The following is a 15,015-nucleotide window of genomic DNA, read 5'->3' on the forward strand; positions in this document are numbered from 1 at the left end:
ATGTACATTATTCTTAGTCATACTAGTGTCAAGCACCAATGACTAGTTTTAAGAAACGGATTAATCAGGTACTATATTTAAGAGCTTTTGTGAGTCAATAATTTGGTGTCCTCTATGGCAATAGAAGTTGCAATTTGTGAACTTAAGAGGATCACATTCCAAAACATTCATCATATCTGGTAATTCAATTTTGTCTTCTAATTCTAATAACATTTCCCATTTTTTGAATAAAAAAAAAGGATGGGCATTATGTAGCTGTAAGAAGTCTCTTTCTATCAAATAAATGGGCCTGAGGAAACTAACAGAAAAACCTGAATTCCTTGTAAAGGTTCTAGCTGAAAAGCTACAGGGTAAGATTTATATGCCAGTATAGGGGTGTTAGTGACATCCACCATTTGAAGTGTTTGTTTGATCCAAGGACTGAGGCCTTGTAATAAGGTGGGATTTACTACAGCTAACATAGCTTCAGGGTCAACAAGAGCTTGTGATTGATCTCCATTTTGAACAATTTCTATTTATCTCATAGTGCTAGTAAGGAGAAAAAGAAAATCTTTCAGTTGATTAGAGAAACCACATTATATCTCCCCTTCCTTTGCCTGTTGTTGTTCCCTCCACTGTGGTTTCTGACAATCTTTCTTAATCTGTCCAGGTTTTTTGCACTAATTACAAAGCAGAATTTGAAGTCCACTCGGAGATTTATTGGAGTATTTTGGAGATTCAGACTGGGTGGATAGCTGTTTTAGTTGCAAGTTCATATTTGTTTGTTTACCTTTTCTCACTCTCTCCTTTAGTAAAGGCATGAGATAATTTATCAATAAGAGTATCCAAATCATAATTTTGGGACATAGCCCAATTACGTTATCTTTTTATTATTAATGCCAATTCTGTATATAACCTGTTTAAGAAATTGGAATGGAGGAGACTATCATTTTTATGATGGGCATAGCTCTTTTCAGAAAACCTTCAATATTGTTAGAATATTTTTCAAATCTATCAAAGTATGGCATTACTGACTCACCTGACTTTTGTTGACATTATTGTATTTTATCCCAGTCAAACATTCTTTGGAATACTAAAGGGATGGCTTGGAGCAAAGCCTTTACAAACTCACAGGTATGCTGTTGATCTTCTGAAATTTTACAAAAGTCCTTCAACAAACTTCTCCAACTTTCCTTTACTAAGCAATCTTCAGCTTTACTTTCGGATATGTGTAATTGATGACGTAACATTCACGGGATCTTGGGCAACATTTGATGGAGTTAGGTACAGGACGATAAAGGAGAAATTTAATTTATAACAAAGATCAGTGATTAGACATGGGGAGGTCTGGTCTCTGCCGTCTCATAGTAATTTACAGAACTTACCAAAAAAAATGATGAAGAGAGTTCATCTATCATCTAAGAAGCAAAATTATAAACATGCTATGTGACCCTTTCTCCAGGGCTTAATTTACCCCTGGCATAACACATTTAAAGGGTCTTGAAATTTTATTTTCTTTTACAAACCCGAGGTACTTAGCTGAACATGATGGCCTGGTCATGTAGTCCCAGCTACTCTGAAGACTGATGCAGGAGGATCGCTTGAATTTGGGAGTTCGAGGCTGTGGTGAGCCATGATGGTGCCACTGCACTTTGGCCTGGGTAACAGAACAAAACTCTGCTTAAAAATGAAAAATAATAGTTAGAAGTTAAATTTACTGAGTTCTTCCTGTGCTTAATCATACTGTTTATTTTCTTTATATTTGAGATGCAATGTGGTTACATATAAATTTCCTAAGCAGCACTTTCTTTCCTTTGAAGTTTAAAGGCATTGATCCACTGCCTTTTCCACTACATATTAGAATAAGAACACCTAAAACCAGCTTAAGTTTTCCTCCTGTTAAAAGGCTAATTTTTTCTGCATGCCTCTTTTTACTTTTGACATTTGATGGCTTTACCAAGACATCACTTGGTGGTGTTCTATTGTGCTCCTCTAGGACACCTGCAGACAATGCCGCTTCCAAACTGGACCTGCTTTACTTCCACAAGGATGGGCTGCAATTGCCATTTCATGCCTGAACCCTCCTCCCATCCTCTCCATCTAGTTAAAACAAATTCATCTTCCGGGTTTCATCCCAAACATCATTTTTTCCAGGATCACTATCCTGACTCCTTCCACACCCATCATTGCTTTGTGTCCTTGCTCCATACTTTCCATGGTCCTTCTATTTCCAGGGTATTTCTCTGTCTTTATGCAATTATTTATTCATTGTCTATCTTCATGACCAGACTATAGATTTGGTGAAGATGGTGGCCAGGTGCATTTTGCTCACAGGTCATCCCCAATGTCTTTCTTGCTCCTAACATACATCTATGTTTGCATTGTGTAGCTGCTTAAAAATATCTGTTGAATGGAAAAGTTAATTGGCATAACTATCAAGAACATCCTGAATCCCTAGTAATTACTAAGACTGTTGATGATTTCTCTATCATGAAAAATGTCAGTTTAAATTACCAACATTCTTTATGCCATTGACTTTAAAACATTATAATTAATTATCTGGTATCAACATGAAGAGTCAAAGTTACTTCAAAAGTAAACAGCACTGTTGGGCCTAATTGATTTTCATTTTATGAAATGAGGACAAATTAAAATATTTTACTAACATATTATATCTCTTTCTTAGAAAATAACCACATGCTTTTAAATAATAATATATATGTGTATATATATGTATGTGTGTATACATATATTTATATATATAGGTGCCCTCAAAAGGGTTGATATATCTTAATGATATATAAAATTTACATTCTTTCAGGCAACTCAAATGCCCAATTTGTTTAGCTTTAATACTGCTGTTAAATAAATTCCAGACACTCATCTAATTATTCTCTTGTTTCTTTTACACTCACATTTTCAATGACTGATACCTTCTATTAGACTCCTCAAAAGACATTTCTCTTGACAAAAAATATTTACCTAATTTGAGCTGGCGATCTAACCTCCTTTGATATATTATTTTACCCACGGCCCAAAGTATTACCCTCATTGTTCATTTCAGAAATAATGTAACCAAGCAAACTGCATTCTTTGACTGCAGAGGAATCCAGTGGTTACTTAATTTGCCTTGTGATGTTTACTTAGAAAAAAAATAACTCCAAAAATTTCCAAACTGTCTATGCTGTCACACACTTCAATTAACCTTTGAAATTTAAACTTCTCACATAAATTAAATAGTTCAAATGTTTAAATTAATTGATAGAGTCCAAACCTGCTAACCAACAATAATCAAAGAATGAAGATCTACGTTGATAGGAGAACTAGGATTTGGGAAAGTCCACATCTTTCAAACACTTTTTGAACAAAGATTCCCTGGGTCTCAGGAAATCATATAAAATAAATGTCCAATTAGAAGACCTTCATGTGTGTTACTATTATATTATCCTAAACGATAGCCATTATTCAAGCAACAAATGGCTTCACAAGATTGCCCATGTGAGCAGGTACACATTGTCCATGATACTGAAGGAGCATTGATGGGTAATCTTAAGCATCTGGTCAAGGATGCTTCCAGAGCATATCCTGCCTGCAAATGAGACCACCTGGGCAGGACTGCAAATATGGGACACAGGAAGGAACCCAAACTTCCAGGATTCTGAGCACAAGTAGGCTGCCTACATTCTCTTTATTAAGTTTAATGTTTATTCCCTGGTGGATTGAGCTTTATGCTTGATGAAGGAGAGTTCCTAGTGTAATGGTGGAAATAATATTTTTTTTTTATTTTGCACTCCCAACTTGGGAAATTAAGCAAAATGGACACTTGGTTCTGCTTCCAAAAATGATTAAGCATCGTAAATACCACATTCATGGAAAAAGACACTTTGCACCTTGAAATGAAACCTATAACAGGTCATTCCCCCTGGTTCTGGTGCACAAAATAAGTGAAATTATGTACATTTCCTTGGATTGGATACAAGATGAAAGGTTGGTTGAGTATGAGGCAGGAGTCCACCTCAGGACTGCAGCCATCCATTGCTTTTACATATTCACATAGTCAGAATTACCCACAGTATATTTTCAATAATTCAAATTCTATGAAAACTCTACTTTTAAAAAATCAAAGACAGGACTTGAAAGGGCTACCAACTACATTCTCTTTCTAAGGATTCAACATCACCATTGATGAATTTAATGATCCAAGACATTCTGCAGGAAGGAATCCTGTTTCACTATTTCTCAGAAAGCCCTCAATTTCATGTCCCCATGGAATCCACTTCTTTCAGAACACTGATTAACAAACTACAGAAATACATTCCTCTGGATATTTTGACATATGTTTTTTTATTTTCTCTCTCAATGAAGAATGGGGGATTAACATTTGTTCAAAGTCAACTGCATTAAAGGTATAGTACAATGAGAGTTTATGAATTTTTGCCTTTGTTATGTCACTCTCACCCTAAATGCTTCTTTAATATCAATGCATAACTTCTTTTCTCCAAACTAATATACATCTAATCCTGAAAGTATTTCTTCTTTCCTTCCAATGGGACAAAGAATCTCAACGTGTACAGCAGGATTAAATGTTCCACATATTTACTGTATTACTCTACTTTCATGCTTCTGATAAAGACACACCCGAGATTGAGCAAACTACAAAAGAAAGAGGTTTAATATCAACTTACAGTCCCATGTGCCTGGGGAAGCCTCACAATCATGGCAGAAGGCAAGGAGGAGTAAGCCATGTCTTAAATGCATGGCAGCAAGCAAAGAGAAGAAGAGGTTGTGTATGAGAATTCCCTCCTATAATCCATCAGATATAGTTATACCCACCCACTACCACAAGAATTCCAAGTGAAAGACCTGCCCACATGATGCAGTTACCTTACACCAGGTCTCTCCCACAACACGTGGAAATTCAAAATGGGATTTTTGTAGGGACACAGCCAAACCATATCATTCCACCCCTTCTCATGTCCTCACATTTCAAAACCAATCATGCCTTCCCAATAGTCCCCCAAAGTCTTAAGTCATTTCAGTATTGACTCGAAAGTCCACAATCTAAACTGTCATCTGAAAGAAGGCAAGTCCCTTTCACCTATGATCCTGTAAAATGAAAAGCAGGTTAATTACTTCCTAGATACAATGTAGGTATAGGCATTGATTAAATACACCGATTCCAAATGGGAGAAATTGGCCAAAACAAAGGGGCTGCAGGCCTTATGCAAGTTCTAAATCCAGTGGGGCAGTCATATCTTAAAGCTCCAAAATGATCTCCTTTGACTCTATGTCTCACATCCAGGTCACACTGATGCAAGAGGTGGGTTCCCATGGTATTGGGCAGCTCCAACCCTATGACTTTGCAGGGTACAGCTTCCCTCCTGACTGCTTTCAAGGGCTGGCCTTGAGTGTCTGCAGCTTTTCCAGGTGCATAGTGCAAGGTGTCAATGGATCTACCATTCTGGGATCTGGATAATAGTGGTGGCCCTCTTCTCATAGCTCCACTAGGTAGTGTCTCAGTGGTCTGTGTGATGGCTTTGATCCAACATTTCCCTTCTGCACTGCTCTAGCAGAGGGTCTCCATGAGGGCCCCACCCCTGCAGCAAACTTCTGCCTGGGTATGCAAGTGCTTCCATACATCTTCTGAAATCCAGACAGAGGTTCCCAAACCTCAGTTGTTGACTTCTATGCACCCAAAGGTTCAACACCATATGAACCTTCCAAAGAAACCCCCGAAGCCATGGCAAGAGCTCCATGTTGGGTCTTTTCATACATGACTAGAGTGGCTGGGAAGCAGGGCACCAAGACCCTAGGCTGCACACAACACGGGGACCCTGGGCCCAGTCCACAAAACCATTTCTTCCTCCCAGGCCTCCACGCTTGTGATGGGAGGGGATGCCATGAAGACTTTTGACGTGCCCTGGAGACATTTTTCTCATGGCTTGGCGATTAATTCAGCACCTCATTACTTACGCAAATTTCTGCAGCTGGCTTGAATTTCTCCCTGTAAAATGAGATTTGCTTTTCTATTGCATTGTCAGGCTGTAAATTTTCCAAACTTTTATGATCTGCTTCCCTTATAAAACTGAATGCCTTTTACAGCACCCAAGTCACATCTGGAATTCTTTGATTCTTAGAAATTTATCCCACCACATACCCTACATCATCTCTCTATGTTCAAAGTTCCACAGATTTTTAGGGCAGGGACAAAATCTCGCCATTCTCTTTGCTAAAAGATAGCAAAAGTGACCTTTACTTCAGTTTCCAGCAAGATTCTCATCTCTACCTGAGACCACATCGGCCTGGATTTCATTGTCCATATCATTATTGGCATTTTTGTAAAGGCCACTCAACAAATCTGTAGGGTGTTCCAAACTTTCCCACATTTTCCTGTCTTCCTCTGAGCCTCCAAACTGTTCCAACCTTTGCCTGTTACCGAGTTTTAAAATCAATTTTACATTTTCAGGTATCTACAGTAACACCCCACTCTACTACTACAAATTTATTGTATTAGTCCCTTTTCATGCCACGATAAAGACATACCTGAGACTGGGCAATTTAAAAAATAAAAAGGTATAACAGACTTAAAGTTCCATGTGGCTGGGGAAGCCTCACAGTCATGGCGGAAGGCAAGGAGGAGGAAGTCACATCTTATATGAATGGCAGCAGGCAAAGAAAAAAAAGAGCTTGTGCAGGGGAACTCCCACTTATAGAGCCATCGGATCTCATGAGAACTGTCCACCAGCATGAGAACTCCATGGGAAAGACCGGACCCCACAATCCTGTTACTTCCCACTGGGTCCCTCCCACAACACATGGAAATTCAAGATGAGATTTGGGTGGGGACACAAACAAACCATATGATACCCCAACTTAATTCCAATTTTCCAGAGTTAGTATACATGAGAGTTCTTGGGTATGAGAGTTTTTTGTGCTGTAGCACATGCCTAATATTTCAAAAATGATTCAGTGATTGAAAAAAAATTACATAAAATTGTTTTTTGAAGATTTTCCCTGTGAAAACTATTCAAGCAAATTGAGTATAGAATGTACCTTAAAAGCATTGTTTTGAATTTTCTTCAATGTAATGGTCTCACTTCTAACTGTACAAAATAATATCTTGAAGATGATGAAGCAATATGTGACACATAACCCATTATATTCCCTATTAACAGGTAATGTGGTTGTTAAGTCATGCAGTAGAAAAAAGACTATATGAGCATAAATCTTAGCCCCAAGAGGTATTGATTATTTTACTTTTGTCAAATTAATTAAACTTATAATTACTCAAGTTTCCACATCAAGAAAATAGAGGAAATATAACATATTTTATGTGGTTGCTATGAAGATTAAATAGTTAAGGTACATACAGTCACCTGTTAGCATGTTATATGTTAGCTTTCATTTATTTTATATTATTCTAATCAGCAGAAGTAAGACAATAGCCCATACTATAAGCCATAAAACAAAATTTTCAAAAATTTTAATTAGTATTGATCATACCCATCGCAGATTCCAAATGGCGAAGATTGAGAAAATGTTCCCACTATGGAAAAGAGCCAGAACTACTTAACATCCTGGAAGTAGATGGAGTCCCTTTGCCGGTATTATCCAAAGAATGGTGGGATAAAATCTGTAATTTCCAAGCCAAGCCTGATGATCTTATTCTGGCAACTTACCCAAAGTCAGGTAAGGATATCAAAACATACAAATATTCAATATTTTCACGTAAAATTTTTGCATAATCTGTATTGAGCAATGAAGCATGATTGGGATTTGGAGAGAAAAAATTCCTCATTACGGAGATCTGTTCTTTAGTGTTGCAGGACATTTAGCATTCCTGATCCCTAGGGCAACAATTTCCAATAGGACTCTCTGAAGAGAACAGAAAAGACTTCTAAATGCCTTGGGAGTAGGGCAGATAATGCTCCCATTCCAGAACCCATAACATACATCATGGTCAATAATAAGGTCAATAAATAGAAAGACATATGACTTTTCTAAACCTAAAGGCTGCCTTCTAAAAACATGTCATACTCTTAAGTATTAATCTATTATCCCATATATTAAACCCAAATTAATTTTCTAATCCTCTAAAGTTCTTGGAGGCAGTCATGAATTTTCTGCTCTGTACCAAATAAGTGACATTCAGAAAACCTCGATGATTGACTTTGATTTACAGTGCATTCGAATTTCTAATTCTTCTCTAAAAATTTCTAGACTGGAATACATCCTAGGAACAATAGGCACACCTAATGCCCAGAACTCACTTCTGATAGGCCATTCTCCATTCAAAGGAATTGCAGATATCAGAAGAATTGATGATCCCACTCTTGGGAATAGAATATGCAAGGTGAATGTTCTCCATCTTCTTTTTGAAGGAGAAAGTGAACAGTATACATTCCCAGAACTGTTTGTTTTTATAAAATATCTGTGAAAATGAAGCACACAAAATAACCAGAAAAAAATAAATGGGGACATGTGGAAGAATAAAAGAACCAGCGTGGAGGGGCTCACAATGGCCACATCTGGGAGAGTCTGAGCATTAAAAAGAATGATCTCTAACTGACTGGGAGAACCTTAAATAAAATCCTCCTGGTCAGCCATGCTGAAGGGACAATATTGGATGTGTACTCTAACCATAATAAAAAACAAACCTGGATAAAATATATGAAACCACTGGTTTCTCACATTGGATTTCAGTTGTCTCAATCTTCAGACTGAAGATGCTTTCTGAACAGGGTTTAGTTTTAGGGAGCAAAAGAAAAAGTCATAACAAACTCATTGAGTTCAAGAGCCAGATATAGGAGTTCTGAGAGGTTGAAGCGTCTGCTATTGGCAGGTATGAGTACCAGAGAGAATGAACTACACAAATAAACACCTTTAGATATCTTTAGAGAGGACCCTTTGAGTCTATTGTTGAATGGTAGATGGTACTTGCATACAGCCCAGCTCCATGAGATCAGTCAAGGAACTACCAGAAATCTATTAGTCATATAATCCCTAGAGGTTATACAAGGGTGAGAGACATTTGTGCTCCAATCAGGATACGATGGGCAGAATTTTGATCCCCATGACATTAGCCCTCTGTTATTACATCTGCAGTTATTCATATTACATTCCCAAAGGGATTTTGCAGCTGCTATTAAAGTAACTAATCAGCTGATATTAAAATAGGGAGATTATCTTGGACTATCTGGATGGACCCAGTGGAATCACATGAGCTCTTCAAAGAAAAAGAGGAAGTCAGAGTGATGTGCTAGAGGGGAAAGTCTGAGAAAATTAAAGTATAATAAAAGTTCACTGCATGATTAGAGACTTAAAGATGAAAAGACACAGTACCAATGAAACAGTTATCTCAATACTACAGCCATAAGCATAAGCCATAAGCATAAATCTCTTGGCATCTAGGAGCTTGGCAAAACACTCTGAAGTCCCAGATGAGAATGGCCCTAGCTGATACCTGGATTTTAGCCTCGTGAGACCCTAAACTGAGGACCAGCCATGTTAAGCCCAACTTCTAACCCATCTTGTAGTAATTTGTTACCACAAATTTTTCAACCTGGAACTCCAATGACACAGTAAAAGTAACATTTTAAAATATTTCTGAAAATAAAGGTGAAATAAAGACTTTTCTGAGAAAGAGAAAAGCTGAGAGAATGTGTTGCTAGCACAGCTGCACTAAAATAAATAAATAAAAGTCATATTAAACAAATTTCTTCAGAATAACAGAAAATGATAGTAACGAAAACATAGATCTGTTACACAAAGTAATAAGGAATGTCAGAAATAATAATAACATGAGAGGATATAACAGACAATTTTTCTCATTCTTAAATTTCTTAAAGGATAACGTGTTACAGAGTTTATAACGTAAGTGCAAGTCAAATGTATGACCGAAATAAGGCTTGGAACAGAAGAAAGAATAAAAAGTACTGTTGTAAAGTTTTCACATAACACATGAAATAATATAATGTTAGTTAAACATAGACTATGATAAGATAGAGATGCATACTGTACACCCTAGAGTACCTGTTAGAAAAATAAAACCAAGTGGTATTACCAGATATGGCAAATGGAATTCTAAAATGCAGTCAATCCAAAAGAGGCAGGAGAAGAATAGCAAAGGAATAAAGGTGGAAATATAGAAAATAAATAGTAAGGTGGAAGATTTACAGCCAATTATACAGACAATTGTAGAATAGTTCCCAATTATTTGTAAAACGTAAATTTCAACATCCACATTGATACCTGAAATTAGATTGTACCATTTTATACACTATGTGTTATACATATCTATGATGAAATTTAATTATGAATTAGAAATGTTAAGAGATTACTAACAAATAACAATAAAATATAATCTTTGTAAAAAAAAAAGTGCAGCATCGCTACTCTTGCACTTTAGGGGCATTATTATGTAAAATAAGGATTGCTCAAGAGCACAAGCTGTACAATACCACGAGAGTCAATCTAATATACTAGATAGCTACTAAGCGACTAACGAACAGGTGACACAGAAGCCAGGAAAAGGAATGAGTCACATCCCAGGAGGGATGGAGGTGGTGGCCCAAAATTTCATTATGCTACTCAGATCAACATGAAACTTAAAACGTATGAATGGTTAATTTCTGAAATTTTTCATTTTATGTTTTCAGACCACAATTAGCCTCAGATAACTGAAACCACAGAATGCAAAACAGTGAATAAATGATTACTATTTTATTAAATAAAACATTTTAAACGACCCCAATTAGAGTGTACTTTACACATAAACCATGATAGGTTGAAAGGAAAAGAACAGGAAAATATATACCCTACAAATAATACATATAAACTAGCTAGAATAACTATATCATAAGGGAACAAGTATTTTACTAAGGATAAGGAGAAACATTTCATAATGATAAAAAGGGTAATTCATCAAGGCAAAATATTCCTGCATGTGTGTATACTTAAATAACAGGAATTCCAAATACATAAAGCAAATATGCGAAAATTAAAAGGAGAAATAGATAAATTCATAATTATAAATAAAAATTTCAATACTTCTCATTCAGCAATTTCTAGAATAAGTAGAAAAGCTACGTAGAAATTTTGAAGACCTTACCCATATTATCAGCAAGCTTGATCTAAAGATATTTTTAGAACCCTCTAAAATGCTACTCAACAGTACCAGAACCCACATTCTTTCTAAGTGCACATGAAACATTTACAACTGTAAACCATCGGATGGGATTTAAACAAAAATTCTCAAATAAATCTAAAATAGTTGCAATTATACAGAACATGTTATTTGAATACAATTAGAATTAAATTAGAAATCAACAACAGAAATATATGCACAAATATTTAGAAATAAAGCAATATAATTCTAAAAAACATATCACTATAAAGGATAGTAGAAAATACTATAAATGGAATGATAATAAAAAGAGCCTATTACAATTTGTGAGAAGCAGTTAAAGTAGCACTTGACGAGAGATTTTTTAAATGAATTTTATACATGTTATATATGTAGGTAAGTATAACTTACACTTATAGTGTAAGTGTATGTAGGTATACGAAAGATCTACAATAAATATTTTAAAGTTCCAACATAACAAGATAAAGAAGTAGAGGAAATTAAGCTCAAATTGGGAACTTTCTCTACCTGATAAGGGACATCTATAAAAAATCCACATTATTTAGTAGTGTAAGGGAAACATCATAGATTTCTAAAACACTAAGGAGCTTAATAAAAAAATCACTTAACCTACTAAGCAAATTTAGCAAGGTCACAATAAGATACATAGTCAATATACAAAACTCTATTATCTTTCAACATTCCAGCAACACACAATTGAACACTACATTTCAAAAATACCATTGATAAAATAAATCGCACCTGAAAACATGAAATATTCAGAAGTAAATTTAACAAAACTGTGCATGATTTGAAAGTGAAAACACTTACGGGGAGAAGGTGTATACATCTTAAATAAATAAGGAAGCATACCATATCCATGGATCAAAAGAATTAATATTTTTAAGATATCAACTGTTTCTAAATTAATCTATAAATTCAATCTCAATCAGAAACTGATGAATTGATTCCAGTATTTTGTACATATATGAAAATGTAATTGTCATTAAAAGCCAATTTTTTGATACGAAGAACACAGTGGTAGGGTTTATATAAGCTGATTTCCTGACATTTAACTCAGCTTCAGCATTCAAAAGACTGTGATATTTTTGTAAGGATAGACATAAAGAATTGACCCTTACTTGGTGCCACATGCAAAAAAGTCAAAGTGCAATGCATCGGACCTCAAAATATTAAAATTAAATCTATAAAACCATGGAAGTACAGATAGGAGAATAGCTTCAAACTTTAGGTTAGGCATCAATAATTTGGGGAAAAAATGGAAACCACTAACTGTTATGGTTTGCATTTAATGTAAGTTCAATATAAATTAGACTTCTTCAAAATAAAAACTTCTGTTCTTCTAAAGACCCAGTTATACCATCTCACACCAGTTAGAATGGCAATCATTAAAAAGTCAGGAAACAACAGGTGCTGGAGAGGATGTGGAGAAATAGGAACACTCTTACACTGTTGCTGGGACTGTAAACTACTTCAACCATTGTGGAAGATAGTGTAGCGATTCCTCAAGGATCTAGAACTAGAAATAACATTTGACCCAGCCATCCCATTACTGGGGATATACCCAAAGGATTAAAATCATGCTGCTATAAAGACACAAGCACACGTATGTTTATTGCAGCACTATTCACAATAGCAAAGACTTGGAATCAACCCAAATGTCCATCAGTGACGGACTGGATTAAGAAAATGTGGCACATATGCACCATGGAATACTACGCAGCCATAAAAAACGATGAGTATGTGTCCTTTGTAGGGACATGGATGCAGCTGGAAAGCACCATTCTCAGCAAACTATCCCAAGAACAGAAAACCAAATATCACACGTTCTCACTCATAGGTGGGAAGTGAACAATGAGATCACTTGGACACAGGAAGGGGAACATCACATACCAGGGCCTATTGTGGGGAGTGGGGAAGGGGGAGGGATAGCATTAGGAGATACACCTAATGTAAATGACAAGTTAATGGGTGCAGCACACCAACATGGCACATGTATACAAATGTAACAAACCTGCACGTTGTACACATGTACCCTAGAACTTAAAGTACAATATAACAATAAATAAATAAATAAAAATATGTGACACATGGAGAGAAGATATTTACAATACATATATCTGGCCAGATGGTATAAAGAACTGTTAGAACTGAAAATAAAAAACAAAATGTATTAAAGTGGGCAAAGATGTAAAAATGTATCGCCAAAATAGGTTCACTATTAACCAATAAACACAAAACAAGATACTTAACATCACTTATGTTGAAAAAACGTGAATTAATACTATAATGAAATACCACTACACACCACTTCAAATAGCTAAAAACCTGAAAATAACAAGTATCAATAAGGACATGAAGCAACCGAAATTCCCATGCACTCTTGGGGAGGATGTAACATGGTATTAATGTTCAACAGTTCATTATAAAACTAAAGATGCACCTAACACACAACCCAGTAATTTCAGTCCTAGAGATTCACCCCCACCACCAAAATAAAAATCTATGTTCACCCAAAACTTGTACACAAATATTATTGCAGACTTACTCAAAACTAGCCCAGCACTGAAGAAAACCTAAATTTTTATTATCTTACAAATGAATAAACAAATCATTGCTTATCCATAAAGTTGAACTGATCTCAGTAATAAAAAGAAATGAAAAACAGATATATACAAGAACATAAAGGAATCCCAAAATAATGAGGGTGTGTGAAAAAATTCAGACACATGAGGACATGCTGTATGGTTTTATTTATATGATATTCAAAAATTTACAAAATTAATTTATATTGACAAAAAATAGGCAGGGTGCGGTGGCTCAAGCCTGTAATCCCAGCACTTTGGGAGGCCGAGACGGGCGGATCACAAGGTCAGGAGATTGAGACCATCCTGGCTAACACAGTGAAACCCCGTCTCTACTAAAAAAATACAAAAAACTAGCCGGGCGAGGTGGCGGGCGCCTATAGTCCCAGCTACTTGGGAGGCTGAGGCAGGAGAATGGCATAAAACCCGGGAGGCGGAGCTTGCAGTGAGCTGAGATCTGGCCACTGCACTCACTCCAGCCTGGGCGACACAGCGAGACTCAGTCTCAACAACAACAACAAAAATAAATAAATAAATAAATAAATAAATAAATAAATAAATAAATCAGCAGTTTCGTGGAGTCAAAAGTGAGGAAAGGAATGACTGATTGAAATAGACAGCAGGTTCTACTCTTGACTTTTGTAATGGCTACATACAGTTGTCAAATTTCATTAAACTATACATTTCTATTAGGTTCATTCTATTCTATGTAATTTTTACCACACTGACGTTTATGTCAAAAAACATGATTCCATAATGATGAAAAAAACAAAAAGAAATAAAAACTTATGTATTATGATTAAAGATGACTATTATTCATCTCTTAGGCTAAAAAAGAAAGTAATTAAGCAAAAGAATTTAGAGGAATTGTAGTTCTTCCCTAATTTATGAGGGACAGTTCCTTATCTGAAGACCTAGCTCGTAAATAGAGGAAAAAATTTTAACATAGGTTGAGTACCTCATGTTATTAAGGATTTATAATAAACTAGATGTGATGAGAAACATTTAGTAACCATGATAAGAGAATGTCATATTGGGAGATAAAGCATTTTTAGGCATGAAGTGTCATAATATAGGAAATGCAGAAATGGTTCACTCAAACATGATAGTTGAGAGACTACATAGTAAAAAGGTGATAGATAGACAGATACATACATATATACATACATACATAGATGCATAGATACTTAGATACACAGAGAGATAGATGATAGATAGATAGATAGATAGATAGATAGATAGATAGATAGATAGAATGATAGATAGATAGATAGATAGATAGATAGATAGATAGATAGATAGATA

The 15,015-nt window shown here is 35.7% G+C and overlaps 1 protein-coding gene across 1 annotated transcript in view; it reads left to right on the forward strand.

The window, feature by feature from the left end:
- The first annotated feature begins 7,498 nt into the window (after positions 1-7,498).
- Positions 7,499-15,015, forward strand: part of SULT1C3 (sulfotransferase family 1C member 3) — a 16,910-nt gene continuing 9,393 nt past the window's right edge. The window contains 2 exon segments of the mRNA XM_017883792.1: positions 7,499-7,530; positions 7,532-7,668. Coding sequence (XP_017739281.1) covers positions 7,499-7,530; positions 7,532-7,668 — 169 coding nt within the window.

Source organism: Rhinopithecus bieti, unplaced genomic scaffold, assembly GCF_001698545.2.
Source record: "Rhinopithecus bieti isolate Rb0 unplaced genomic scaffold, ASM169854v2 scaffold_13742, whole genome shotgun sequence".
Classification (NCBI taxonomy): Eukaryota; Metazoa; Chordata; class Mammalia; order Primates; family Cercopithecidae; genus Rhinopithecus; species Rhinopithecus bieti.